Source organism: Schistocerca serialis, chromosome 1 (assembly GCF_023864345.2).
Source record: "Schistocerca serialis cubense isolate TAMUIC-IGC-003099 chromosome 1, iqSchSeri2.2, whole genome shotgun sequence".
NCBI classification, from domain to species: Eukaryota; Metazoa; Arthropoda; class Insecta; order Orthoptera; family Acrididae; genus Schistocerca; species Schistocerca serialis.
The window spans coordinates 1170987346-1171015252 of NC_064638.1; the positions used below are offsets into that span (position 1 = coordinate 1170987346).

Here is a 27907-nt window from a genome sequence, read left to right on the forward strand (position 1 = left end):
GAGCATATCAGTGATAAGATTCACTGATGATGATCCTATCCTCAGTGAAAGTGAAGAAGAGTTACATGATCTATTGACTGGAATGAACAATCTAATGAAGACAGAATATGGATTGCGAGTAAATTGAAGAAAGATGGAAGTAATGAAAATAGCAGAAAAGAGAACATTGAGAAACTTGACATCAGAGTAATAATCACGAAGCAGACAAAGCCAAGGAATTCTGCTATGGAGCAGGAAAATAACCCATGATAGACAGAGCAAGCAGGACATAAAAAGCAGACTAGCACTGCCAAAAAGTGCCGTTTCTGGCCAAGAGAAGCCTGCAAGTGTCATTATCATAACATATACTTTAATTTGAGGAAGAAATTTCTGAGAATATATGTCTGGAGTACAGCATTGCATGGTAGTGAAATGTGGACAGTATGAAAACTGGAACAGAAGAGAATTGAAACGTTTAAGATGTGGTGCTAGAGAAGAATGTTGAAAATTAGATGGACTGCTAAGCCAAGGAATGACAAGATTCTTTGCAGAATTGGTGAGGAAGAGAATAAATGGAAAAGACAGACAAGAAGAAGGGACAGTATGGTAGGATATATGTTACAGAATCAAGAAATAACTTCCATGGTACTAGAAGGAACTGTAGAGTGTAAAAACTGCAGAGAAAGACTTTGGAATACACCCAGCAAATAATTGGGGGCATAGGTTGCAGTTGTTATTCGGAGATCCAAAGATTGGCACAGGAGAGAAGGTTATAGTGGGCCTCATCAAGCTAGTCAGAAGACTGATAACATCCCCTCCCATCCTCTCCTCCCCTCCCAAAATAAGAAGAAAAAGAACTACTACTACTTCACAGCAAACAGTTTGTCTAGCCCTAGCATACTATGCAATTTCGAATAAGTAAAATGACCTGTTAGTACCAAAAAAATAGATAAAGTTGACCTTACCGTAAAGGAAACAGTGTGTGTAAAACATGTTAAAATGGAGTGAAGACACAGATAAGGTAATTGAAAAGCTCAATTTGGCATGTTTTCATAGTAGTATTCTTTCTCATTGTATTGAGCTAAAGAAAAAGATGTCAGCATATTTTCACTCCTGTTTGTATTATGTAGTTCTCTTGGAACAATGCACTTACAGTAAATAAAGTACTCGTCCAGCAGAAACTGTTGGTAAGAGCATTGAATACACTAGATTACTGTGCAGCATCTTTAAGAATTTTGAAAATCTTACTCTCACCCCAGTAAATTTACTCCTTACTAATATCTGTCACTGAAAATAGAAGTTAGTTCCAGCTGAACTGTGATGGCAGTACAAGTGGAAAAATAATTTTCATAGCCTTTCTTCAAAGCTCGTAAACTCTCTTCCAGCATATAGCAAAACATGGAGAATCTCTGCTAAGTTAAAAGAAATTATAAACATACGTTGGTAGCCACTTCTGCAATCTGATTATCTAGTTTTCTAAGATTAAAAATTCCTGACAGCTGCATGGCAGCATTTCTTATGAAACTTCATAATTAGTTCTTCATTTGTTGTAAACAAGCCTGCACCCTGCAACCCTGAGGCAGGTTCTTACAAAGCAGTGAGGCTTATTAATATAAACAGGACAAGGTGTTTTAAGATTAAGCTAAAATGGGTAGTATGGGATGGAGGTATATGAAGAAAGAGATGCTAATGTGAAGTTCAGTTTATTCCACAGTAAATTTTTGTCAGTGTTTTGAAGTTACTTTCTTTAAAAAAAAATCTGGAACATCCTTAAAATGTGAGCTGCAGCTAACTAAGGAATGTAAAATGTAGTTTATTTGTCTCATAACATAGTTACAAATCAAAGATTTTTGTACTGGAGACACGTCAGATTACTTTAAAAAAGTAAGATTATAGCAATTAACATATTTAAACAGGCATTTTGGAATTTTTAGACATGAACAATTTAACAAGAACACTTACAACACAGTGATTTTGCAGCTTGCAATACAATTTATGCTATATATTAACAATTTATTTTGATACATAATTTTTGTTGTTTCTTTTCTTTTCAAATTGCCAAACTGTCCTGCATGAATTCTTCAATTGAGTAATAACATTTTTCCACTAGTGTATTAAGTAACAATCTTTTTAGTGGGTCAAACTCCATATTAAACAGATTTGTGTTATTTAGTTTATTGTAAATTTTTAATCCCACGTACAATGGTGTTTGAGTGTAGAATTTTAAATTATGAGAGGGAAGATTGAAACTGTGTCTGTGACAAGTACTGTAATTGAGGTTGAAATGAAAATTGTCAAGGGAGTTTTGATTTTTATATATGAAAATAAAAATTTTGTAGATGTACGGAGAGGGAAAGGTTAGTATTTTTAATTTTTTAAATAATGGGCAACAAGATATTCTTTTTTGGACTAAACAGATGTTTCTTATGATTCTCTTTTCAAGTGTAAGTAATCTCAGGCTGTTCATAGAGTTTCCCCAGAAAATTATTCTGTATTGAATTATAGTTTCAAAGTAGCTGTGGTAGACTATCTTCCTGGTGTCCAAAGGGTGGAACCAGATAAGACATACATCGGATAAGCTAGGCTGTTTAGTTTGTTTGCTAAGAAGTCTAAATGTGCCTTCCAATTTAAATTTTTGTCAAGATTTAGACCTAGAAGATCTCATGTAAGAGGAAGAGGGAAATTTAGTTAATGGTCAGAGTAAGCCAAGATATGACATTGCTTGCATACTTCAAAAAATACTGTAGTATTTTAAGGAAAGTCATTACAATGCCCAGAAGTATGCATGTCTTGACAAATTAATAATGCAGATAATAAGATTGAAATTATGTGGGACACTGTCAAATGGGAGATAGGACAGCCAGTCGGTATACAAGATTCCATAACAATTAAACTAAATGACAGTGTTGTGACAGATAATTCACAACTTGCAAGTACTTTTAACAATCACTTTCTGTATGTAGCAGGAAACATAGGATTAAGTGGTTCAGTTGAAGGAACAAAAGAATGTGCTAAAAGTATAATTCTACAAAACTTTAAGGAACTAGAAGTAGCATCGACACCCTTCAGTGAAAGTAACAGAATTATAAAAATGCTGAGAAACAGAAGCTCATGTGGGTTTGATGGAATTTGAAACAGAATTCTGAAAAGTTGTTCCAGCTTAATAAGTAATGTTCTTAGTAATAAATGCAATGCATCACTGGTATAGGAAATTTTTCTAGATAGTTTTATATGCAATCACTTCATGAGAAAGGTGGCAAGACATCATTTGCAGAATATTGAGAAAAGTAGTGTATTGAAGAATCATCATAAACTTAAGTGGCAACAGATTAGATTCCAAAAGGGTTGCAATTGAGAATGCTATTTATACATTTACTCACCAAATAGTACAAGCCTTAAATAATGGTATATCGCCAGTTGGTATTTTTGTGATCTTTCCAAGGCATTTGACTGTGCACATCATGGTACTCTCTTACAAGGAAAGCTCCCCATCACGCCCCCCCCCCCCCCCCCCCTCAGATTTAGTGGTAAAATGGCCCAGTGGATAGCTGGATAGCCCGCCAAAACCTGAGCAGGATTGAAGCATGAAAACAGGAAGAAGGTGTACTGTTAACTGTGAGAAAAAGAAGCAAAATAGAACAGTAAGCAGTCCAAGCTCAAGATGTGCAACATCGAGCGCATTGCAAGAATCATGGCGTTGTGGTTATGGGTCACGGTGTTGGAATGCCAAGCCCCGTGTCTGTATATGTGCGGATGGATATATATATGTGTACACCTGCGACTGTGTACCTGTCCCTTATTCCCCCTAAGGTAAGTCTTACCACTCCCGGGATTGGAATGACTCCTTACCCTCTCCCCTAAAACCCACATCCTTTCGTCTTTCCCTCTCCTTTCCTCTTTCCTGATGAAGCAACCGTGGGTTGCGAAAGCTTGAATTTTGTGTGTGTGTGTGTGTGTGTGTGTGTGTGTGTGTGTGTGTGTGTGTGTGTGTGTGTGTGTGTGTGTGTGTGTGTTTATTAGTGTCTCTATCAACAAACCAATGATTTTGTTCTCCTTTTGTAGTCTTGGCAGCTGTCTTGTTGGTTATAGAATATGGGTCATATGGTAAGGGTATATTGCTGTTGCAAGTTAATGTGGTGAATAGTGAGAGCAGGTGAGATGTCACATGGACCTCTCACAGAAATGAAAACAACAGATAATCAGATGTGAACCGTGTTACAAAAAAGCAGTTCCAGAGTCAATACTTCCAAAACAGAACATATGTTACTTGTGTAGAACAAACAGGAGATACGTATTTCTGTGGGACTCTTCTGTACACCTTGCTGTTGCAAACGTATGTCACACCATGACACAGACATGAATTTGAATATAGTGAACAGACACATCAATGACTGAATGGACAGTTCATAATTTTGTGGGGGGAGGGAGAGAAAGGCATGAGGAAGATTTGAACACGGCCTCTCGCTTCGCATTCCAATACAAATGTTGCACATCTTGAACTTGTACTGTTCATTGTTTTGAGTTTTCTTCTTTTTTCACAGTTCAGTATACCTTCTTCCTGTTTTTATCCTAGATCTGTGTACAGTTTGTGACGGGCTATCCATTGGGCCCTCTTACCACTAAATCTGAATGTGGTATGATGGGGAGTTTCCCTTGTTAGAGAAACTTGAGTTTTATGAAATGATGGCCTTACACACAGCTGATTTGAATCATAATTGACAACCAGAATGCAAAAGATTGTGCTGAATAATACAATGTCAGAAATGGAGAAAATTTTAGTAATTGGAGGGAGGGGAAAAAATCACAAACTGAGTCCCACAGGAATCAATTTTTGTTCTACTTCTATCCCTTATATATGTGAATGACCTTTCACTTAACACTTTACATACAAAAATCATACTTCCTGCTGACATTACTAGTGTTCTAATAACTCCCATTACAGAGAGAACAACAGAAGAGTTGATAAATTATATTTTCCAAAGAATTGTTAAGTGATTCTCAGAAAATGAGCTCTCCCTAAATTTTGAAAAGATGCACTACATTTAATTCTCTACAACGAATAGTCATAATAACCATTAATGTAGCACATGAGCAGGAATCAGTGAGTGGGGTAGAATGTTCCAGATTTTTTGGTGTACACATTGATAACTTGAACTGGAAGAAGCATGTTACTGAGCTTCTCAGACAATTAAGTTCAGCTACTTTTTTTTGCATATTTCCACTCAATAATGTCATACAGAATAATTTTCTGAGGTAACTCATCACTTAGAAAGAAAGTATTGATTGCAGAAAAGCAAACAGTAAGAATAATATGCGGTATTCACCAACAGACATCATGTAGCTACCTCTTCAAGGGGATAGGTATTTTAACTGCACTGTCACAATACAGTTATTCGATGAGGAGATTAGTAATAAATAATCCATCACAATTTGGGAAGAACAGTGATGTACATGCCTACAACACTAGAGGGGAAAAATGACCTTTTTTGCCTATTGTTAAAGCTGTTAGTTATTCAGAAAGGAGTTCAGTATGCACCAACAAAAATTTTTGATCATTCGCCCAGTAACATAAAATTTCTGACAGATAGTGAAGCAAGTTTTAAACAAATTTAAAACCATTTCTTCTGGACAACTCTGTGCATTCAACTGATGAATTAGTACTTAAAAACTGGTAGTCCCCCAAAAAAAGTATTGGCTTGAGTAGGATGAAAAATAATAATGTGTTCATTAATGTTAGTAAATGTATACAAATTCACATCCACACTCTGCAAACCGCCACAAAGTGCATGCAGAGGATACGCCTTATTGTACCAGTTATTAGGGTTTCTTCCCGTTCCATTCACATATGGATCCCTAGAGTCATCATTTAGAGCTGGTTCTTGATACTTAGCAGACTTTGTTGGGATAGTTTACGTCTATCTTCAGCAGTCCTCCAGTTCAGTTTCTTCAGCATTTCTATGACACTCTCACCTGTGTCAGACAAACATGAGACAATTTGCACTGTCCTTCTCTGTATACTTTCAGTATCCCCCTTTAGTCGTCTTTGGTATGGGTCCCATATACTTGAGCAATATTCTGAAATCAGTCACAAAAGTAATTCGTACGCAATCTCCTTTGTAGACTGATTGCACTTCCCCAGCTTTCTACTAATTAACCAAAGTGCCAGGTATTTGTAAGATTTGGCCGATTACAGGTTTTTTACTTTGTGAAGTGCACAGTTTTACATTTCTGAACATTTAAAGCAAGTTGTCAATCTATACACCACTTTGAAATCTTATCAGGATCTGACTGAATCATTATGCAGTTTCTTTCAGGCGTTCATTATAGATAACTGCAACACCTGCAAAAAGTCTGAGGTTACTATTAATATTGTCCACAATGTTATTACTATACAAAATTAACAATAAGGGTCCCAACACACTTCCCTGGGGCACACCCAAAGGGTTTGCATCCTTCCTACCAAAAAGTCGTTAATCCAGTCACAAATTTCACTTGTTCAAATGGTCTAACTTTTTACAATTAACATAGGTACAGTACCCTGCATCAAATGCTTTTTGGAAATGGAGAAATACTACATCTGCCTGACTACCTTGTTCCAAACCTTTCAGTATGACATGTGAGAAAAGTTCAGGTTGGGTTCCACATGATTAATGTTTTCAGAATGTGTGCTGTATGGCATTGAGGCTATTCTGTTAAAGATTCCTCATTATGTTAGTGCTCAGAATATGTACTAAGATTCTACAACAAATCAACATAAAAAATATGGGACAGTAGTCTTTTGGATCATTTCTAATACCCTTCTTGTAGGCAGGTGTTATCTGAGCTTTCTTCCAACTACCTGGCACGGTTTTCTGTTTGAGGGATCTACAATAGATTATATACTGAAGAGCCAAAGAACCTATTCCACCTGCCTAATATCATATAGGGCCCCTGCAAGCACACAGAAGTGCCGCAACACGGTGTGGCATGGATTTGACTAATGTCTGAAGTACTGCTGGAGGGAACTGATACCATGAATCCTGCAGGGCTGTCCATATATCTGTAAGAATATGAGGGGGTGGAGATTTCTCCTGAACAGCATGTTGCAAGGCATCCCAGATATGCTCAATAATGATCATGTCTGGGGAGTTTGGCTGTAAATGAAAGTGTTTAAACTCAGAAGAGTGTTCCTGGAGCCACTCTGTAGCAATTCTGGATGTGTGAGGTGTTGCACTGTCCTGCTGGAATTGCCCAAGTCCGTCGGAATGCATAATGGACATGAATGGATGCAGGTGATTAGACAGGATGCTTACATACATGTAACCTGTCAGAGTGTTATCTAAACATATCAGGGGTCCCATATCACTCCAACCGCACATGTCCAAAACCATTACGGAGCCTCCACCACCTCAAATGGTCCCCTGCTGGCATGCAGGGTCCATGGATTCATGAGGTTGCCTTCATACCTTTACAAGTGCATCTGCTTGATACAATTTGAAATGAGATTCGTCCGACCAGACAACATGTTTCCAGTCATCAGCAGTCCAATGTCAGTGTTGTTGGGCCCAGGCGAGGTGTAAAGCTTTGTGTTGTGCAGTCATCAAGGATACACGAATGGGCCTTTGGCTCCAAAAGCTCATATCGGTGATGTTTTGTTGAATGGTTAGCGCACTGACACTTGCTGATGGCTCAGCATTGAAATCTGAAACAATTTGCAGCAGGGTAGCATTTCTGTCACGTTGAGTGATTCTCTTCAGTTGTCATTGGTCCCGTTCTTGCAGGATCTTTTTCTGGCTGCAGCGATGTTGGAGTTTTGATGTTTTACTGGATTCCTGATATTTATGGCACTCTTGAAATGGTCGAACGGGAAAATCCCCACTTCATCGCCACCTTGGAGATGTTGTGTTCCACCGCTCGTGTGCCGACTGTAACACCATGTTCAGACTCACTTAAATCTTGATAACCTGCCATTGTAGAGCAGTAACCGATCTAACAACTGCGCCAGACACTGGTAGTGTTATGTAGGCATTGCCGACTGCAGTGCCGTATCCTACCTGTTTACATATCTTTATATTTGAATACGTGTGCCTATAGCAGTTTCTTTTGTGCTTAAGTGTAGTTAGAAGAGGGACTAAGTCAGGTGCAAATTCTATATACAATCTGATAGCGATTTCATCGGGCTCTTGAGCTTTGTTCAATTTTAATGTTTTCAGCTGGTTTTCAACACCTCTGAAACTGATATGATACACTCATCTTTTCAGTGGTACGAGGATTAAATTGGGGCAATTCTCCTGGGTCTTCCTTTGTAAAGGAACATTTGAAAACTTAGTTAAATATTTCACCCTTTACTTTGCTACCCTCAATTTCAATTCTTGTCTAGGGATCGGACCCTAACTCTGGTACCACTAACAGCCCTTATGTACGACCAGAATTTCTTTGGGTTTTGTGAAATATCATTTGTCAATACTCTGGTACTGTAGCCACTGAAGGCTTCATGCACACCCTCTTGACAGCCATACGTGTTTCATTCAGGGTCTCTCAGACTACAGTCCTATGCTTTGTTTTGCACTTATTATGCAGTAGTCTCTCTTTCTTTACAGTGACTGTGTGCTGTGGAGGGTCCATCCCATTATGAAATTGTTCTACTGGGTACATATCTATTCAGTGTACGGTTAACTATTTTTTTAACTTGGGCCATAGTTCCTCTACACACTCCTGCCATGTGCTTAAAGTTTTGAGTTCCTCATTGAGATATGACACTATTGGCATTTTATCATGTTTACTGAACTTACACACCTTTCTGCTTATTTTAGTTGCCCTTTGTACTTTGGTAATCTTTGTTGCTCCAACTGCGTCATGATCACTGATACCAGTTTTGATCTGGACATGCTTAAAGAGGTCAGTCTTATTTGTTGACGTTAGATCTAATATATTTCTGTTGTGAGTGGGGTTCCAAACTATCTGTTCTAGGTAGTTTTCAGAGAGGGCTTTTAATAATGCTTCACTAGCAATTTAATTTTCCTGATTGACAATTGGATGATTGAAGCCTCCACCGATGACTACAGTATGACAGAGGAACTTGAGTATGAGTGAACTGAGGTTTCCTCTAAAGTTTTCATTTATATTAGGAGATGAGTCTGCTGGGTGTTAGAAAGAGCCAGTTACTATATCATGCAAACTGACTTGTTGCACAGCATTTGGATAAAAGGACAATCCAGATGATCTGTGGAACATGTAGCTAACTCACTCTGTTGGTACAATTATAGGTAACTAGTTTCTTTGAGAAATACCATTGTATTCATGTGACTATTAAGCTGACAGTCAGAGATAAACAGAAGTTATACAATATAACTGAGGACCCAGCAGCTTTTGACAAAATATTAATTTTCCTACTAATTTACTAGGTTTGATTTGACTAGCATAAGCACATATAGTATTAAGTAATGTAGTGAAAGTTATTTTTAATGAACATAGAAATTAATTTCTGAGAGTTGTTTCTGTAGTGTTAATTTAACTTTACTCTTTCCACATACCTGAAGGTTCTCCTTGTTGATGTGATCGTTGAAACATGATGGATGGGTGGACAAATCCATAAAATTACTGTACTTTGATTTTGCACTATGGATGAATTTGATTTCTTCATCTGTCTAAAAATAGCGATAAATAAATAATTGTGCAATGCTGGTGAACAGCTAGTTACATACTCATGTTTGTATCTGGTTGATATATTTTGCCCATTTTAGAATTGTCTTAAAAACTCATATTTGAGTGCATTATCAATGATGCAGATTATTCATTACACGTACACGATATTTCTTAGTTTCCCTTCTTGTTTTTCAGATGCCAGACAGCGAGTGTGCGGAAAAGCTACTTGAGATATTAAAAAATTATCAGATTTCGGCAATATGTGCTCGAGATCTGCACAAACTGTCAACTGACACTGTTATTTTTATTTATCAGGAATTACTTAAGCCTTTGGGAGTTGACATTCGAAATTTAAGGAAGCCATTGAAAAGTGAAACTCAGTTTCATTTGTCTCATTACGATACAGATTTTAGGTTCATTATGAAACTTTATTCAGCAATTGCCGTAATTTTGAAAGAAGCTTCTTCCTTTGAATTTGATCTGATGGATATTTTAAAGCCAGGTAATTGTGTAGAATTGTTTATGACTGTAGATTTAAATTGCAGAAAACCTTTAATATGAGGGTGTGCTGTAAAGTAATGACTCCGAATTTTTTATGTGAAAACTCTTAAAAGCTTTTTAAATAAAGTAAACGCTGTTAACAGTCTACATCTTTAGTGGTGATAGTAGTAGTAGCAGCAGCAGCAGCAGCAGCAGCAGCAGCAGTGGCTACTTTGCTCATCCATAGATCTCTTTTTACAGGGATATAGAACATGCCAAAGTATTTACAAGTTTAGACCAGTTTGAAATAAGCTAATTATACAATACTTCTTTTTTTACAAACAACTTATGAAATAATGTAATGCCACACTGTTCACTCATATCTCATTATCAGTCACTGCACACACTATACACACATTGTTCCATAACACTTCACTCATTACACACACACACACACACACACACACACGCACACACTCACACACACACACACACACACACACACACACACACACACACACACACACACACACACTCACACTGGTGATCTCTGGGTCATTTTCTCTACTGCAACTTCCCATTTGCTATTCTAAAAAACTGAGTCAGCATCCCTCTATAATGAGTGAGATGTTGAACTCAGAAAGAGGAAGAGGTGTTAGTATTGTGCTATGCATAGCTTGTGGGTAAGTTTTTCTAGGAAAGGAAAAAAGAAGGAAAAAAACATAGTGTGAAGGTGTTATGTGGAATGCTGGATGTTTTATATTAATATTAATAATAATAATAAATTATTATTATTATTCTTTCTTTCTTTCTTTTCTCAGACGTTATGTCTGGTCAAAAATGGAAAGTGACGCGGACCTTGATCAAGCGTGACTTCTGTTTAACTGTATGATATATGTTTTATTGCATTTAGGAACTTTCGGGTAATTGAACATGTATCAATAATTACAGATTTCTGTAGCTGTATATAGAAGTTTGGATGTAGCTGTATTGCATTGATGTACTGGTGGATATTGTGTGGTATGACTCCTGTAGTTGATAGTATAATTGGTATAATGTCAACTTTATCCTGATGCCACATGTCCTTGACTTCCTCAGCCAGTTGGATGTATTTTTCAATTTTTTCTCCTGTTTTCTTTTGTATATTTGTTGTATTGGGTATGGATATTTCGATTAGTTGTGTTAATTTCTTCTTTTTATTGGTGAGTATGATGTCAGGTTTGTTATGTGGTGTTGTTTTATCTGTTATAATGGTTCTGTGCCAGTATAATTTGTATTCATCATTCTCCAGTACATTTTGTGGTGCATACTTGTATGTGGGAACATGTTGTTTTATAAGTTTATGTTGTAAGGCAAGCTGTTGGTGTATTATTTTTTGCTACATTGTCATGTCTTCTGGGGTATTCTGTATTTGCTAGTATTGTGCACCCACTTGTGATGTGATCTACTGTTTCTATTTGTTGTTTGCAAAGTCTGCATTTATCTGTTGTGGTATTGGGATCTTTAATAATATGCTTGCTGTAATATCTGGTGTTTATTGTTTGATCCTGTATTGCAATCATGAATCCTTCCGTCTCACTGTATATATTGCCTTTTCTTAGCCATGTGTTGGATGCGTCTTGATCGATGTGTGGCTGTGTTAGATGATACGGGTGCTTGCCATGTAGTGTTTTCTTTCTCCAATTTACTTTCTTCGTATCTGTTGACGTTATGTGATCTAAAGGGTTGTAGAAGTGGTTATGAAATTGCAGTGGTGTAGCCGATCGATGTGTGGCTGTGTTAGATGATACGGGTGCTTGCCATGTAGTGTTTTCTTTCTCCAATTTACTTTCTTCGTATCTGTTGACGTTATGTGATCTAAAGGGTTGTAGAAGTGGTTATGAAATTGCAGTGGTGTAGCCGATGTATTTATATGAGTGATTGCTTTGTGTATTTTGCTAGTTTCTGCTCGTTCTTGAAATAATAATAATAGTAATAATAGTAATAATTCCCGTGGAGGCCCGGGAAAAGAATAGGCCTCCGGTATGTTTTGCCAGTCGTAAAAGGCGACGAAAAGAACAAACCACTAATAGGGCTAACCCCCCTTTTAGTGTGATTAGTTGGTTCAGGACAGAACTAAAGAAGCCTCGGACAAGCGCCGTCATGGTTGGGGACGACGCTTGAACCCTATGCCCGCCCACAATGGTAACGACACTGCTAGCCAACTGGAAAATGATTCAAATCCAAATAGAGGTGTTTTGCAGGATATGCTTCCTGCAACCACCCTAGAAGGAAAACAAAGACAGAGGATGAGATGGTCAGATGAAGTTAATCGACACCTCATGTTCTGTTATTACCAAGCAACAAACTTAGGAACCAACACAACTGGATACAGATCACAAGTATACACAACATTTATTATCAGATACCCAGAATTAAAATTTTTAACAGAACAACGACTAGCTGATCAGATCCGTGTAATAATCAAAAATAACAGGATACCCCAGTCAGAATTAGAAAACATCAAACAACAAGTACAACAAATACTGGAACAAAATAATGTGCAATCAGAAGAAGAAGAAGAAAATACAGTAATGGACTCAAACATCCCAGAGCAAACAAACAAAGAACAACATGCATCAATTAAACAGTCAGAGGAAAACGAAATCTTAAGACAGCCACCAGAACAAGCACAAATAGAACAGGAAGTGACACACATGTTAGATACAGAAGAAAAATTTCAGCTGACATATATAGAATACAAAGACACAAATACAGACAGACCATTCTTGCATAGACCGCCAAATAACCCACAAGTCGAAACAACAATAAAACTATCAACACAATCATACACAACAAAATAAACAAAAACACAACTATGGAAGAGTTACAACTACTGGTTTATATAGGAGCACTCACTACACTAAATATACACACTAGGCAGAGATCTGAACCAACCAACACACAGAAGAAACCCACAAAACCAGCATGGCAACACAGGCTACAGATCAGAATAGAAAAACTGAGTAAAGACATCGAACAGCTAACACAATTTATAAGAAATGAAATGTCAGAAAAAAAAAACAAAAAAGGTTAGGTAAAATCTCACAACAAGAAGTGATAGAGCAATTAGATGAAAAGAAGCAGAAATTACAAGCATTGGCCAAACGACTTAGAAGATACAAAAAAAGTGAAAATAGAAGGAAACAAAACCAAACATTCAACACAAACCAAAAGAAATTTTACCAGACAATAGATAACACACACATTAAAATAGACAATCCACCAAGCATAACAGACATGGAACACTTCTGGAGCAACATATGGTCAAACCCGGTACAACATAACAGGCATGCACGGTGGATACAAGCAGAAACAGATACGTACAAGATGATACCACAAATGCCTGAAGTGATAATTTTGCAACATGAAGTCACTCGAGCAATTAATACTACTCACAATTGGAAAGCCCCTGGAAAAGATAAATTTCTGGCTAAAGTAGTTCACCTCAACACATTCACATCTAACTAAATTATTTAACAGTTACATTGCAGACCCATACACATTCCCTGATACACTTACACATGGAATAACTTATCTGAAACCTAAAGATCAAGCAGACACAGCAAACCCAGCTAAATATCGCCCCATAACATGCCTACCAACAATATACAAAATATTAACTTCAGTCATTACACAGAAATTAATGACACATACAACACAGAACAAAATTATAAATGAAGAACAAAAGGGCTGTTGCAAAGGAGCACGAGGATGTAAAGAGCAACTGATAATAGATGCAGAGGTGACATATCAAGCTAAAACTAAACAAAGGTCGCTACACGATGCATACATTGATTACCAAAAAGCTTTTGATAGTGTACCCCACTCATGGTTACTACAAATATTGGAAATATACAAAGTAGATCCTAAATTGATACAGTTCCTAAACATAGTAATGAAAAAATTGGAAAACCACTCTTAATATCCAAACAAATTCAAATAATATGACATCACAGCCAATACAGATTAAGTGTGGAATATACCAAGGAGACTCATTAAGTCCTTTCTGGTTCTGCCTCGCTCTGAACCCACTATCCAACATGCTAAATAATACAAATTATGGATACAATATTACTGGAACATACGCACACAAAATCGCACATCTGCTATACATGGATGATCTAAAACTACTGGCAGCAACAAATCAACAACTCAACCAATTACTAAAGATAACAGAAGTATTCAGCAATGATATAAATATGGCTTTTGGAACAGACAAATGTAAGAAAAATAGCATAGTCAAGGGAAAACACACTAAACAAGAAGATTACGTATTGGATAACCACAGCGACTGCATAGAAGCGATGGAAAAATAAGATGCCTATAAATATCTAGGATACAGACAAAAAATAGGAATAGATAATACAAATATTAAAGAACAACTAAAAGAAAAATATAGACAAAGACTAACAAAAATACTGAAAACAGAACTGACAGCAAGAAACAAGACAAAAGCTATAAATACTTATGCTATACCAATATTGACCTACTCATTTGGAGTAGTGAAATGGAGTAACACAGACCTAGAAGCACTCAATACACTTACACGATCACAATGCCACAAATATAGAGTACATCACATACATTCAGCAACTGAAAGATTCACATTAAGCAGAAAGGAAGGAGGAAGGGGATTTATCGACATAAAAAACCTACATTATGGACAGGTAGACAATTTAAGAAAATTCTTTATAGAACGAGCAGAAACTAGCAAAATACACAAAGCAATCACTCATATAAATACATCGGCTACACCACTGCAATTTCATAACCACTTCTACAACCCTTTAGATCACATAACGTCAACAGATACGAAGAAAGTAAATTGGAAAAAGAAAACACTACATGGCAAGCACCCGTATCATCTAACACAGCCACACATCGATCAAGACGCATCCAACACATGGCTAAGAAAAGGCAATATATACAGTGAGATGGAAGGATTCATGATTGCAATACAGGATCAAACAATAAACACCAGATATTACAGCAAGCATATTATTAAAGATCCCAATACCACAACAGATAAATGCAGACTTTGCAAACAACAAATGGAAACAGTAGATCACATCACAAGTGGATTTACAATACTAGCAAATACGGAATACCCCAGAAGACATGACAATGTAGCAAAAATAATACATCAACAGCTTGCCTTACAACATAAACTTATAAAACAACATGTTCCCACATACAAGTATGCACCACAAAATGTACTGGAGAATGATGAATACAAATTATACTGGCACAGAACCATTATAACAGATAAAACAACACCACGTAACAAACCTGACATCATACTCACCAATAAAAAGAAGAAATTAACACAACTAATCGAAATATCCATACCCAATACAACAAATATACAAAAGAAAACAGGAGAAAAAATTGAAAAATACATCCAACTGGCTGAAGAAGTCAAGGACATGTGGCATCAGAATAAAGTTGACATTATACCAATTATACTATCAACTACAGGAGTCATACCACACAATATCCACCAGTACATCAATGCAATACAGCTACATCCAAACTTCTATATACAGCTACAGAAATCTGTAATTATTGACACATGTTCAATTACCCGAAAGTTCCTAAATGCAATGTAACATATACCGTACAGTTAAAAGGAAGTCACGCTTGATCAAGGTCCTCGTCACCTTCCATTTTTAACCAGACATAACGTCTGAGACAAGAAAGAAATAGTAATAATAATAATAATAATAATAATAGTAATAGTAATAGTAATGCTTGCTGTTGGATGTATTTTTCAATTTTTTCTCCTGTTTTCTTTTGTATATTTGTTGTATTGGGTATGGATATTTCGATTAGTTGTGTTAATTTCTTGAATTATTATTATTATTATTTATTATTATTATTCTTCATGTCTACATATTTATTTCTCAAAATAGTCACGCTGATGACAAACATATTTCTCCCAATGAGAGACCAGCTTATTGATACTGTCACTGTAGAATGTTTGACTTTGCTGATGGAGCCACAACCTAACATGTGCTTGCACCACTTCATCACTATCAAAATGAAGTCCTTAGAGGTGCTCTTTCAGTTTTGGAAACAGTTAAAAATTGGATGGGGCTAAGTCAGGACTGTACGGAGGATGAATGATAACTGTGAACCTAAGGCGTCAGATTATCAAAGATATCACAGTGCTCAGGTGTGGTCTGGCATTGTCATGCTGAAGAAGAGGGTGCACCATGTGTGGACGAACTCTTTGAATTCGTGTTTTCAATTACAGCACGCTATTGCTCACTCACCAATACAGTTACGTTAGACACCACGATGTTGTGCACTACAATTAGGGCCCCTCTGGTGGCAGAGGGTTGCAACTTGCATCAGAAAAGTGGGAAAGTTGTCCAAGTAATATGGATGACATGGAATACCTCAACCGACACTGGAAACAATAAAAAATTTGAAGGCACACTCTCATAATATCTCATTTAATATCTTACGGAGGTACCTTACAGTGGCTGCTTCTGCCTGGTAATGCATAGCTTGACTTGTTTCACATTCTTGGAGCTTCACTGTCTGTTTCTCTCTCTCAGCCCCCCCCCCCCCCCCCCTCCGCACTCTGCACACACAGACATAAACGCCAGCATATCTATGTCTCTGTGGATGTCACCAATGACACTAGGTGCTCAACTTAGAGGCAACCTCCTCTAATACTCAATGGTGCTATGAGAGAGGCTTAGACTATATGCTGGCACTGGGTTGCATCCTCTCCCTTCGTTTGGTGCCATACTAACCCTTAACAGTGGAACACTGCGATATTGTGCATTATTTATTTGAAAGATGTAAGTGAACCAGAATGAGATTTTTACTCTGCAGCGGAGTGTGCGCTGATATGAAACTTCCTGGCAGATTAAAACTGTGTGCCCGACCGAGACTCGAACTCGGGACCTTTGCCTTTCGCGGGCAAGTGCTCTACCAACTGAGCTAACGAAGCACGACTCACGCCCGGTGCTCACAGCTTTACTTCTGCCAGTACCTCATCTCCTACCTTCCAAACTTTACAGAAGCTCTCCTGCGAACCTTGCAGAACTAGCACTCCTGAAAGAAAGGATATTGCGGAGACATGGCTTAGCCACAGCCTGGGGGATGTTTCCAGAATGAGATTTTCACTCTGCAGCGGAGTGTGCGCTGATATGAAACTTCCTGGCAGATTAAAACTGTGTGCCCGACCGAGCTCAGTTGGTAGAGCACTTGCCCGCGAAAGGCAAAGGTCCCGAGTTCGAGTCTCGGTCGGGCACACAGTTTTAATCTGCCAGGAAGTTTCATGTAAGTGAACATTTGACACTTCGCTGCATATCAGAAGAAAGCATCAGTGAAGCACTTCCCCTAGAACTTTTTCCATGCATTATGGGTCTGCTAATCTGTGTTGAGTGCTTCTTGGCTGAATTTGAACAGATTTCAACTTTTTAAAAAATGTGTACATCTTGTACTGTTGGCACATATACATCTACATACATAATCTGCATACTGTGAAGTCCATGGCAGAGGGTACCACATGTTAGGATTTTTTTCCATTCAATTCATGTATGGAGCAAGGGAAGAATGCCTGCATAAAAATCTCTAATTGTTGTTCCTGAAACATTGCAAGTAAGCTTTCGCACAATTTTTGGCATCAGTCTTCAAAGTCAGTCAGCATTTTTGTGATGCCCTCCTGTGAGTCAAACAAACCTATAACCATTTGTGCCGTTTGGATCTGTTTAGACACTGCAGTAATGATATGTAATCTTCATCTCCCCTGACTGGCCTCGTATGCTTCCTACTCTTCTTGCCCTCCTTTGACAGCTGGCCCCCTCCTTCTTCTCTGGGATTTTAATGCCGATAATGCTCATTAGGGTAGTACTTCAAGCCCTGATTGGGGCAGAATTGGTGAAGGCCAGCTGGCAGGGCTTGATCTTTGCCTCCTCAACACTGGAGCTCCCACACGCTTTAGTGTGGCAGACAGCACTTTTTCAGCCATTGCTCTTTCCATCTACAGCCCCAGATTCCTTCTCTCCATTCAATAGGGAGTTCGTGACAATTTGTGCAATGACGATTATTTTCCGATTGTCTTATCTTATAAGCATCACTCGCCTGGACACCCTCCCTGGTGGGCCTTTACTGATGTGGATTACAAACAAACACTGTCCGAAAGGCCCAATGATACTGATCAGCCGCCGTGTCATCTTCAGCCCTAAGGCATCACTGGATGCGGATACAGAGGGGCATGTGGTCAGCGCACCACTCTTCCTGCTGTTGTAAGTTCTTGTGACCGGTGCCGTTACTTCTCAGTCAAGTAGCCCCTCAATTGGCCTGACAAGGGCTGAGTGCACCCTGCTTGCCAACAGCACTCTGCAGACCCAAAGGGTGACACATCCAAGTGCTAGCCAAGCCTGACAGCACTTAACTTCGACGATCTGATTGGAAACTGGTATTACCACTGCAGCACTAATGCGGATTAGGAGGCCTTTTCCTAGGCTGCCATCCCACCACTCCACCCCGTGACAGAATTGATGAGTCTGTGTGGAGTTTGATTGATTCCATCCTTTCAGCATCTGCTATGGTGATTAGTTCTTGCTCAGGTTCTTCCTGACAGAAGACGGTCCATTGGTGGACACCTGTAATTGCTGATGCTATTAAAGCACGCCATCGTGTCCTTCAATGCTACAAACGGCATCCACCTTTTGGCCAACTCCTGGCTTTCAAACTGCTTCTTGCCATGGCCTGTTCCCATATTAAATGCCAGAAACAGATGTGTTGGGAATGACATCTCACTGCCATAGGGTCACATACTCCCTCTTTGCAGGTATGGGCAAAGATCATGTTTTGGGACTGATCTTTAATGCCCAGTTGTTACGGCTTCCTCACCTTCGTCACCTAAAGAAAACATGTTGGTCGCACATCAATGCTCTTCGATGCCTCAGCAGCACCAGCTGGGGAACGGACCACTCTACGCTGGTACAACTCTACACAGCATTGGTCCAGTCTCATCTAGAATATGGGAGTCACACATACGGCTCAGCATCACCTTCTGGACCTGATATACCATTGTGGTGTGCAACTGGCAACTGGGGCCTTTTGGGCTAGCCCCGTGATAAGCCTCCTAGCAGAGTCTGGATTCCACAGTGCGGGTTCTGCGCCAACAACAGTGATTGCTTGTGCATTACGCATCCACTGCTCTCTGGAGCACCCATCTCTTCTTTCCGGATTTGGAGATTCACCTCACCCCAATGGCGGCCCAGGTCTGGGGTTACCATCACCATCTGCATCAGATACCATTTTCATAAACTCCACCTTTCCCCTTTACAACCTCCTCGCCATGCCTGCTCATGAATACCGCAATTTTGTATCTCCCACCCACAGCTCTGTCTGGACCAATCACATGATCCAAAAGACGTGACTCGCCCTGAGTCTCGTTGCTGCCAATTCTTCTCCATTCTTGGCATGTTAAGGGGTTAAGAATTAGTCTATACTGATGGCTTGATGAGTGCTGGTTATGATGACTTTGCTTATGTTCACACAGAATGTAATGAACTCTACTGCTTTCCATATGGCTGGAGTGTTGTCCCTGTGGAGTTGGTAGCTATCTCTTGTGCTCTTGCTTCCTGCTTCCTTTAGCTGTAGTGACTCTTTGCACAGTTACAAGCTCTTGACCAGTGTTACCCTTGCCTTCCCTTGGCCATAGTATCCAAGATTCCAGTGGTCCAGATCACATTGGGATCCTAGGGAAAGAATTCACTGACAGGTTGGCCAAATTGGCTACCACCAAGCAACATCTTGAGATCAATATTCTGGAATCGGACCTTGATCAGTATAACGCCATCAAGTTCCAAGGATGTGGAATACGGAATGGCATACTCTGATTTTGCTGAACAAAGTACAGGCAATAAGGGAAGACCACGAATTGGTTGGGTCTCGCAAGGACTCCATCATCCGTATTGACCATACTTGGCTGATTCGTGACTATCTCCTTCATCGTGAGGATCCATCCCATTGTTGCTGTGGTGCTCATTTGATGGTGGTCCACATTTTACTGGACTGTCCTAACCTAGCCGCCCTGTGGCAGACACTTAATCTTCATGACTCGCTATGCCTGGTGTTGGCAGATGATGCCTCAGTTGCTGACCTGGTTTTACAGTTTATTCATGATGAGGATTTTTGCCATTCTCTCTGAGAGAGGGCTTCTCAGCCTTGTTGGCCACTTGAGGGTTTGGGAGGATGCCCTATTGCCTCCTCTATCCCAAATGGGTAGCAGTTGTCTGGGTTTGGTTGTGTATTCTGTTTGACTTGGTGGTCTTTCTTTGTTTTCCTGTGTTTCTGGTGCCCTGTCCATGTCACAAGTCTTTCATGTGTATTGTTGGCTGTGGTGCCTCTGGTAAGTGGGAACATCACCCACCTTTTTTCCTTCTCCCCCATTTCTTCTTTCTTTCTTTCTCTAGACTTTGTTGACCTACGATAGACCTTGCGCTTTTTCTCTGTGGGTTTCATGCAACTAGACTGGTCTTCAGCATGTGGTTTTGTTGACTTGTCTGTTCCATGTGGTATGGACTGATGACTTCTTACTTTGACTCCTTTAATCATTAAACCAACCAACCATCGCTGTGTCATTGAGACAAACCCCTGCGTTCCATGTGATCCCTAGGACTGTGGAAATGAGGCAGCTCTCCTCTTCTTCTCTTGTAATGAGATGATCTAAAACCTCCCAGTCTCCATGTGAGAAATGGAATTGGCTCTGCCCGTGGCCAGATGCTTTTTCAAGGCCTGATCAGATTAATTATGCAATGCTCTGTCATCTTTGCCCTGAAACCAAAGGCCACCTTCTATCTTGTTTCAATCAGATCTGGTTTGGTGGACAGTACCCCATGACTTGGAAGGAGGCAATATTAAACTAACGACTTGTCGCCTGAATATGTTTCTTATATTTCATTTTATCTGTTTCTACAATCGTGTTATAATTTCATGTATTGACTCGTTCCATGACCATGGAGACTTCTCCTAAATGTGGTCCCACGGAACAATAAATAAATAAATAAAAATAAAATTAATTCCATTATGGAAACGAGGCAAGGAACTTATGACCCTAACAGCAACCAGAGTGTAGCCCTTCTCTTGGAAAGCATGGTCAACTGCCACCTCATCTGGCTCCTCGAATCCAGAGGTCAGCTGTGCTGCTCCCAGTCAGGTTTGAGGCACTACCGTTCTGCCCTTGATAGCTTAATTCTACTGGAGATGGTGGTAAAGGATGCTTTCTTACACTGAAGCCACTTAATTTGTTTGTTATTTGACCTCAAAAAAAGCATACATCATCATTTGTAGGTACAGGATTGTTCACTAACTTCATGAATGGGAACTATGTGGAGTTCTCCCACTTCTTATCCAATCCTTCCTTGAGGACTGGTGCTTTTGATATCATCATGGTGAGGCCTTGTCTAATTGCTGCATTCAGGAGAATGGAGTCCCTTGAGGCAGTGTACTCAGTGTCACATTGTTTGCAGTCACTATCAATGGCATCACATCCACAGTCAGGAGCCCTGTTAAATTATCTTTGTTTGTGGATGACTTTGCAGCTTTCTACTCTTCCTCTGATCTTACAGTGCGAATGAGGTGACTGCAGTTATCCGTCAGGAGGCTGGAAGTTTGGACCAATAAAATTGGATTTATGTTCTCATCAAAGAAGAATATGTGTGGTAATTTTAGTCATGCTTGTCGAAGTTTGACCAACCAGAGCTCACAATGGGGGACAATATTTTACATTTTAAGAATGCTGTGCACTTTTTGGACCTACTATTTGACTCTATACTAACCTGGCTTCTGCACCTGAAAAACCTGCGGACAAAGGACTTCAAATCATGGAATGTTTTGAAATGGCTCAGTGAAAAGGTGTGGGGAGGTCCAACATCCTGCAGTTTTACATGGCATTTGTCAGATCATGGCTAGATTATGGTAGTGTGGTTTATGGATCAGCCCGTATTTCCTACCATGAGATGTTGGATGCTGTTAATCATGGAGTCTGACAGCCCAGTTCAGAGTCTGTGTTCAGAGGCTGGTGAACCGACTCTCTGGATTCAGTGACACCTCCTTCTGACTCGACAGGACTTGAAAAGAACAGTTGTTAAGGAATTGGCTCCATGCGACAAATCCATTCGGGAATGTGCTACTGACTGCCTCAAAGCATCTGGATCTATCACACAGCCAGGGACGGAACAAATTACTGCCTTGGCATCTTCAGACTTCCAAAATAAATGTAAGCTTGATGCAGCAAAAAGAAAACTTGTACTACAGACTACAATTTTACAACTCTGTTTTCTTCAATTTTAAGTACATACCACAGCTTTATCGTTGTTTATACAGATGGATTCAACAAGTGATTGCCTTCTGTTGTTCAGCTGTTTTCCCTGATAGGGTTTTCAGAGTTTGCCTCCCAAAACAATTCACAAATTAAGATGTGGAGTTGTGCGGCATTGTGATGACCCTGGAGTGGATTCATAGGCATCACAATAAAAGCTTTCTTGTTTGTTCTGACTCAGTGCATCACACGTTGTCCATCAAATGTGTAACAGAGAGCAGTTGATTCAACTCATACACGACTCTTTACAGAGATGCCAACACTGTGGCAAAGAGGTGATCTTTTACTGGGTATCTGGACATGTTGGGATAGAGGGAAATGACATACCAACAAAGCTGCCACAGAAGCATGGCGGAATGGTGTTGTACATCAATGTGTCATTTCCTTGCACACTGTGATCTCATTATGTGACGTGTGAATCTTGCATCAATGGGCAGCTGAGCAGTTGGAGGTGACTGAAAACAAACTGTGGTCACTCACATTGACCACACAGGCACGCCAGACTTCATGCCCATCGCTCTTATGGAAGTAAGTGCTGCTCACCGTACTGCGTGTAAGACACAACCCTTAAACACATGGTTTCCTCATCCACCAGGAAGATCCACTGCTCTGTGAAGTTTGCAATGTGCCATTTTCGGTTCAGTGTGTTTTGGCTAAGTATGTCTTATATACGGACATCAGGGCATACCTCAGTGTGGCTGAAGAACAGTCTACCATCCTCGCCATTATTGGTACTGTTGGGGAGGGGAAGTAGACTTTAATGACATGCTGACCTTTTTTAAGGTTGCTTATGACCATGCTGTTGAGTGCCCCACATCCAAAGCCATGATCATAATCATCATCATCATCTCTGGATATAGGTGCAGATTTTTTCAGACAGTACTTAACCCTTTAGGTGCATGATTTTTCACAGCAGTGGACAGTTTTTAATGGTCACTTCACTGGCATTTTCAGTTCGTCATGAGGCTGCAAATGTATGCAGAACACACCACCACAATGGGGAGTGCCCACTGCAGTGGACTGTGTGCACTTGCGGCCTCAGGATTGATTGAAAATACCAAGAAAGCGAATGTTAACAGCTGTCCACTGGTGTGGATGTTATCAAACAATGGAAAATCCAGGATGGAATGTAACATTTTTGAAAAGGAAAGTTGCTAGCCACCATATAGCAGAGATGCTGAGTTGCAGATAGGCACAACAAAAAGACTCTCACAATTAAAGCTTTTGTCCATTAAGGGCTTCGTCAACAATAGACGATATGCACACACAAATGCAACTCGCAAACACAACTGCAGTCTGAGGCAACTGAAACCCCACTGCGAGCAGCAGCACCAGTCCATGGTGGAAGTGGTGACTGTGGGGGTAAGGAGAAGGCTGGGGCAGGGAGGGGGAGGGATAGTATGGTGGGGGTGGTGGACAGTGAAATGCTGCAGGTTAGACAATGGGCAGGGGAGATATGGGGAGGGGGTGGGGGGGAAGTAGCAGAAAAGGAGAGAAATAAAAAGACTGGGTGTGATGGTGGAATGACGGCTGTTTAGTGCTGGAATGGGAACAGGGAAGGGGCTGGATGGGTGATGACAGTGGCTAATGAAGGTCGAGGTCAGGAGGATTACAGGAATGTAGGATGTATTGCAGGGAAATTTCCCACCTGTGCAGTTCAGAAAAGCTTGTGTTGATGGGAAGGATCTGAGTGGCACAGGCTGTGAAGCAGTCATTGAAATGAAGAATATCATGTTTGGTAGCGTGTTCACCAACAGGGTGGTCCACTTCTTTCTTGGCCACACTTTGTCAGTGGCCATTCATGCAGACAAAAAGCTTGTTGGTTGTCATGCCTACATATAATGCAGCACAGTGGTTGCAGTTTAGCTTGTAGTTTACATGACAGGTTTCACAAGTAGCCCTGCCTTTGATGGGACAGGTGATGTTAGTGACTGGACTGGAGTAGGTGGTGATGGGAGGTGGAGGTCTTGCATCTAGGTGTATTACAGGGGTATGAGCCATGAGGGATGGATTGGGAGCAGGGGTTTTGTAAGGATGGACGAGTATAATGTGTAGGTTTGGTGGATGGTGAAATACCGCTGTGGGAGGGGTGTGAAGGGTAGTGGGCAGGACATTTCTCTGCCATGAGGGGATGGATTGGGAGCAGGGGTTTTGTAAGGATGGACGAGTATAATGTGTAGGTTTGGTGGATGGTGAAATACTGCTGTGGGAGGGGTGTGAAGGGTAGTGGGCAGGACATTTCTCATTTCAGGGCACAACAAGAGGTAATCGTAACCCTGGCAGAGAATGTAATTCAGTTGCTCCAGTCCTGGGTGGTACTGAGTTACGAGGGAAATTCTCCTCTGTGGCCAGACAGTGGGACTTTGGGAGGTGGTTGGAGATTGGAAGAATAAGGCACAGGAGATCTGTTTTTGTACAAGGTTGGGTGGCTAATTACAGTCAGTGAAGGCTTCGGTGAGACCCTCAGCATATTTCGAGAGGGGCTGCTCGTCACTGCAGATGCAATGACCACGGATGGCTAGTGACCGGACTGACTTCTTTGTATGGAACGGGTGGCAGCTGTCGAAGTGTTCAACAGCTGTTTTGTGTGTGTGTGTGTGTGTGTGTGTGTGTGTGTGTGTGTGTGTGTGTGTGTGTGTGTTTGTGTCAGAATCTTTACATCATCATAGTTTATTAAATGATTTAGCTCCAAACAATGTTCCACTATATCTGATTTGGAAGTCGGTTTGAGTCTGGTGTGCCATTTGTACTCCTTTCACTTGATGACAACGGTCCTGGTGGTCTGGCTGATGTGAGACACCGCATTGACATGGTATGTGGTAAACGCTTGTTTTCTGTAGGCCCAGATCATCCTTTATACTCCAAAACGGAAATTTAACCTTGCTTGTTCTGCAGAAAGCACTGTTTACATTACATTTGAGAAGAATTCTGTTGGTTTTTGGCAGATATTAGTCTGGCATCTGACATCACACATGCTTACAACAGCTTAGCAAATCGACCAGTGCAGAACATTGTCTTGGCACTGGTCATCCTATGGAATTTAACAACACAGAAATTCTTGCGTGCACGTCCATCTCTTGGGATAGTGTTGTCGAGAAAGCTGTTGAAATTAAGTTAGCAAGTGAACTTATAAATAGAGATGGTGCTTTTTGTTTATATTCTTTATGGAATCCTGCTCTCTGGCTTGCAAATAAATAGATATACACAGTTTATGCTGCCTCACCCGTTGATTATTAATTTCACTATCGATAACTTGTGATGTCTGTCATCTTTTGTTTGAGGTGGTGGTAGTGTGTGTGTGTGTGTGTGTGTGTGTGTGTGTGTGTGTTTGTGTGTGTGTGTGTGTGTGTTTCCTGGAGTTTTTCTGAAAATCAAAGGTTTTGAATTCGCTTGCACAGTGCCTTACTTGCTGCAGTTATGCCTTGAAAATGACAGGGAGTGCTTCTGTCTAAATATTGGTGGTTGTTGATGTCACCTGGCTCCATTCCCGTGAGTTATTTGAACATTAAAGAAGATAATTTCAAAGTCCACTTGTACTAATTTTATTTGACTTGGAGGTCATTCACATTTAATTTTTAAACCTATCAAGAGGCTAGAAGGTCCCGGTTGTATTTTAAGAGAAAATTAGTTGAAGTATGATTTTCATGTATTATAACAGTCATAGAAAGAAACATAGCAAAATATTTTGTGCAATTAGTGTCCAACAGCTAGCAGATATTTGGAAAAAGAATCATATTTCGGAACCACCTGCTGATGAAGAATTATTTATTAGCTACAGTTTTCGATCATATCATTAAGTATAATGAAATTATTTACAGAAGCCTGTATGGCAATGCTCTTAATGTGGCATCAGATGAAGTAAAAGCCCACCTGCATCACTGCTTTCAATAGTAAAAAAACAGTATACAGTCAACAGTAAAATGCCTTTTATTAAAGTTAACAACCATAGACTGTCATCAGATTCCCAGTCTTCTATGAGGAGTGTACTCTGCATGCTGAGCTGTGACAGTGATACAAATGGTGCCACAGGGAGATTAATGAACTACAGCAATGTTTCAAATTCAAGATGGTGCTGGGTAAAAGTGTACAAATAGCAGTTCCAACAAATTTCGACCGTAATAAGTGCAAAATATGTTCAAAAAGAATTATACGAGGTATTCTGTGTGTTAACTGTACCACAAAAATATGTCAGAGTTAACCTGAAATACTTTAACAGTGAAGATCAGTGGAAATGTCGCCAATGCATCATACTAGCTATGGAATCCAAAGCAAACAATACTTTTTTAAATGCAGGATCACTTAATTATGTCACTGAAACAAGAAATAATGGTCCTCAGCCTCAAGCATGAAAGCCTATTGGTGAAGTATCAAGAACTATTAGTGAAGTGTAATGAATTTGAACTGGCAGTAGCCAATAAATCGACTAACAATGAACTCGTTATCCGCAACCCCAACGTAAATATCGGTAACAAAAACTGGCGCTTGACGGGACAGCATACTACGAGAAATAGTCAAGTTGTAAATCATGCTCAGAATGCAATGCTGCTGCCTAACAGAAATCGTGTGTTGTCTAGCGCCACGTGTGATCGTTGTTGTTGTTGTTGTTGTTGTGGTCTTCAGTCCTGAGACTGGTTTGATGCAGCTCTCCATGCTACTCTATGCTGTGCAAGCTTCTTCATCTCCCAGTACCTACTGCAACCTACATCCTTCTGAATCTGCTTAGTGTATTCATCTCTTGGTCTCCCTCTACGATTTTTATCCTCCACACTTCCCTCCAATACTAAATTGGTGATCCCTTGATGACTCAGAACATGTCCTACCAACCGATCCCTTCTTCTGGTCAAGTTGTGCCACAAACTTCTCTTCTCCCCAATCCTATTCAATACTTCCTCATTAGTTATGTGATCTTCCCATCTAATCTTCAGCGTTCTTCTGTAGCACCACATTTCGAAAGCTTCTATTCTCTTCTTGTCTAAACTATTTATCGTCCATGTTTCACTTCCACACATGGCTACACTCCATACAAATACTTTCAGAAAAGACTTCCTGACACTTAAATCTATACTTGATGTTAACAAATTTCTCTTCTTCAGAAACGCTTTCCTTGCCATTGCCAGTCTACATTTTATATCCTCTCTACTTCGACCATCATCAGTTATTTTGCTCCCCAAATAGCAAAACTCCTTTACTACTTTAAGTGTCTCATTTCCTAATCTAATTCCCCGACTTAATTCGGCTACATTCCATTATCCTCGTTTTGCTTTTGTTGATGTTCATCTTATATACTCCTCTCAAGACACTGTCCATTCCATTCAACTGCTCTTCCAAGTCCTTTGCTGTCTGTGACAGAATTACAATGTCATCGGTGAACCTCAAAGTTTGTATTTCTTCTCCGTGGATTTTAATACCTACTCCGAATTTTTCTTTTGT

At 39.9% G+C, this 27907-nt stretch overlaps 1 protein-coding gene across 3 annotated transcripts in view; it reads left to right on the forward strand.

Annotated features, from left to right (window-relative positions):
• Positions 1-27907, forward strand: part of LOC126459605 (uncharacterized) — a 98907-nt gene that overhangs the window by 19345 nt on the left and 51655 nt on the right. For all 3 annotated transcript variants that reach the window (XM_050095872.1, XM_050095871.1, XM_050095873.1), the window contains exon 2: positions 9799-10105. In XM_050095872.1, the coding sequence (XP_049951829.1) occupies positions 9799-10105 (307 nt within the window). The remainder of the gene's footprint in view (positions 1-9798; positions 10106-27907) is intronic.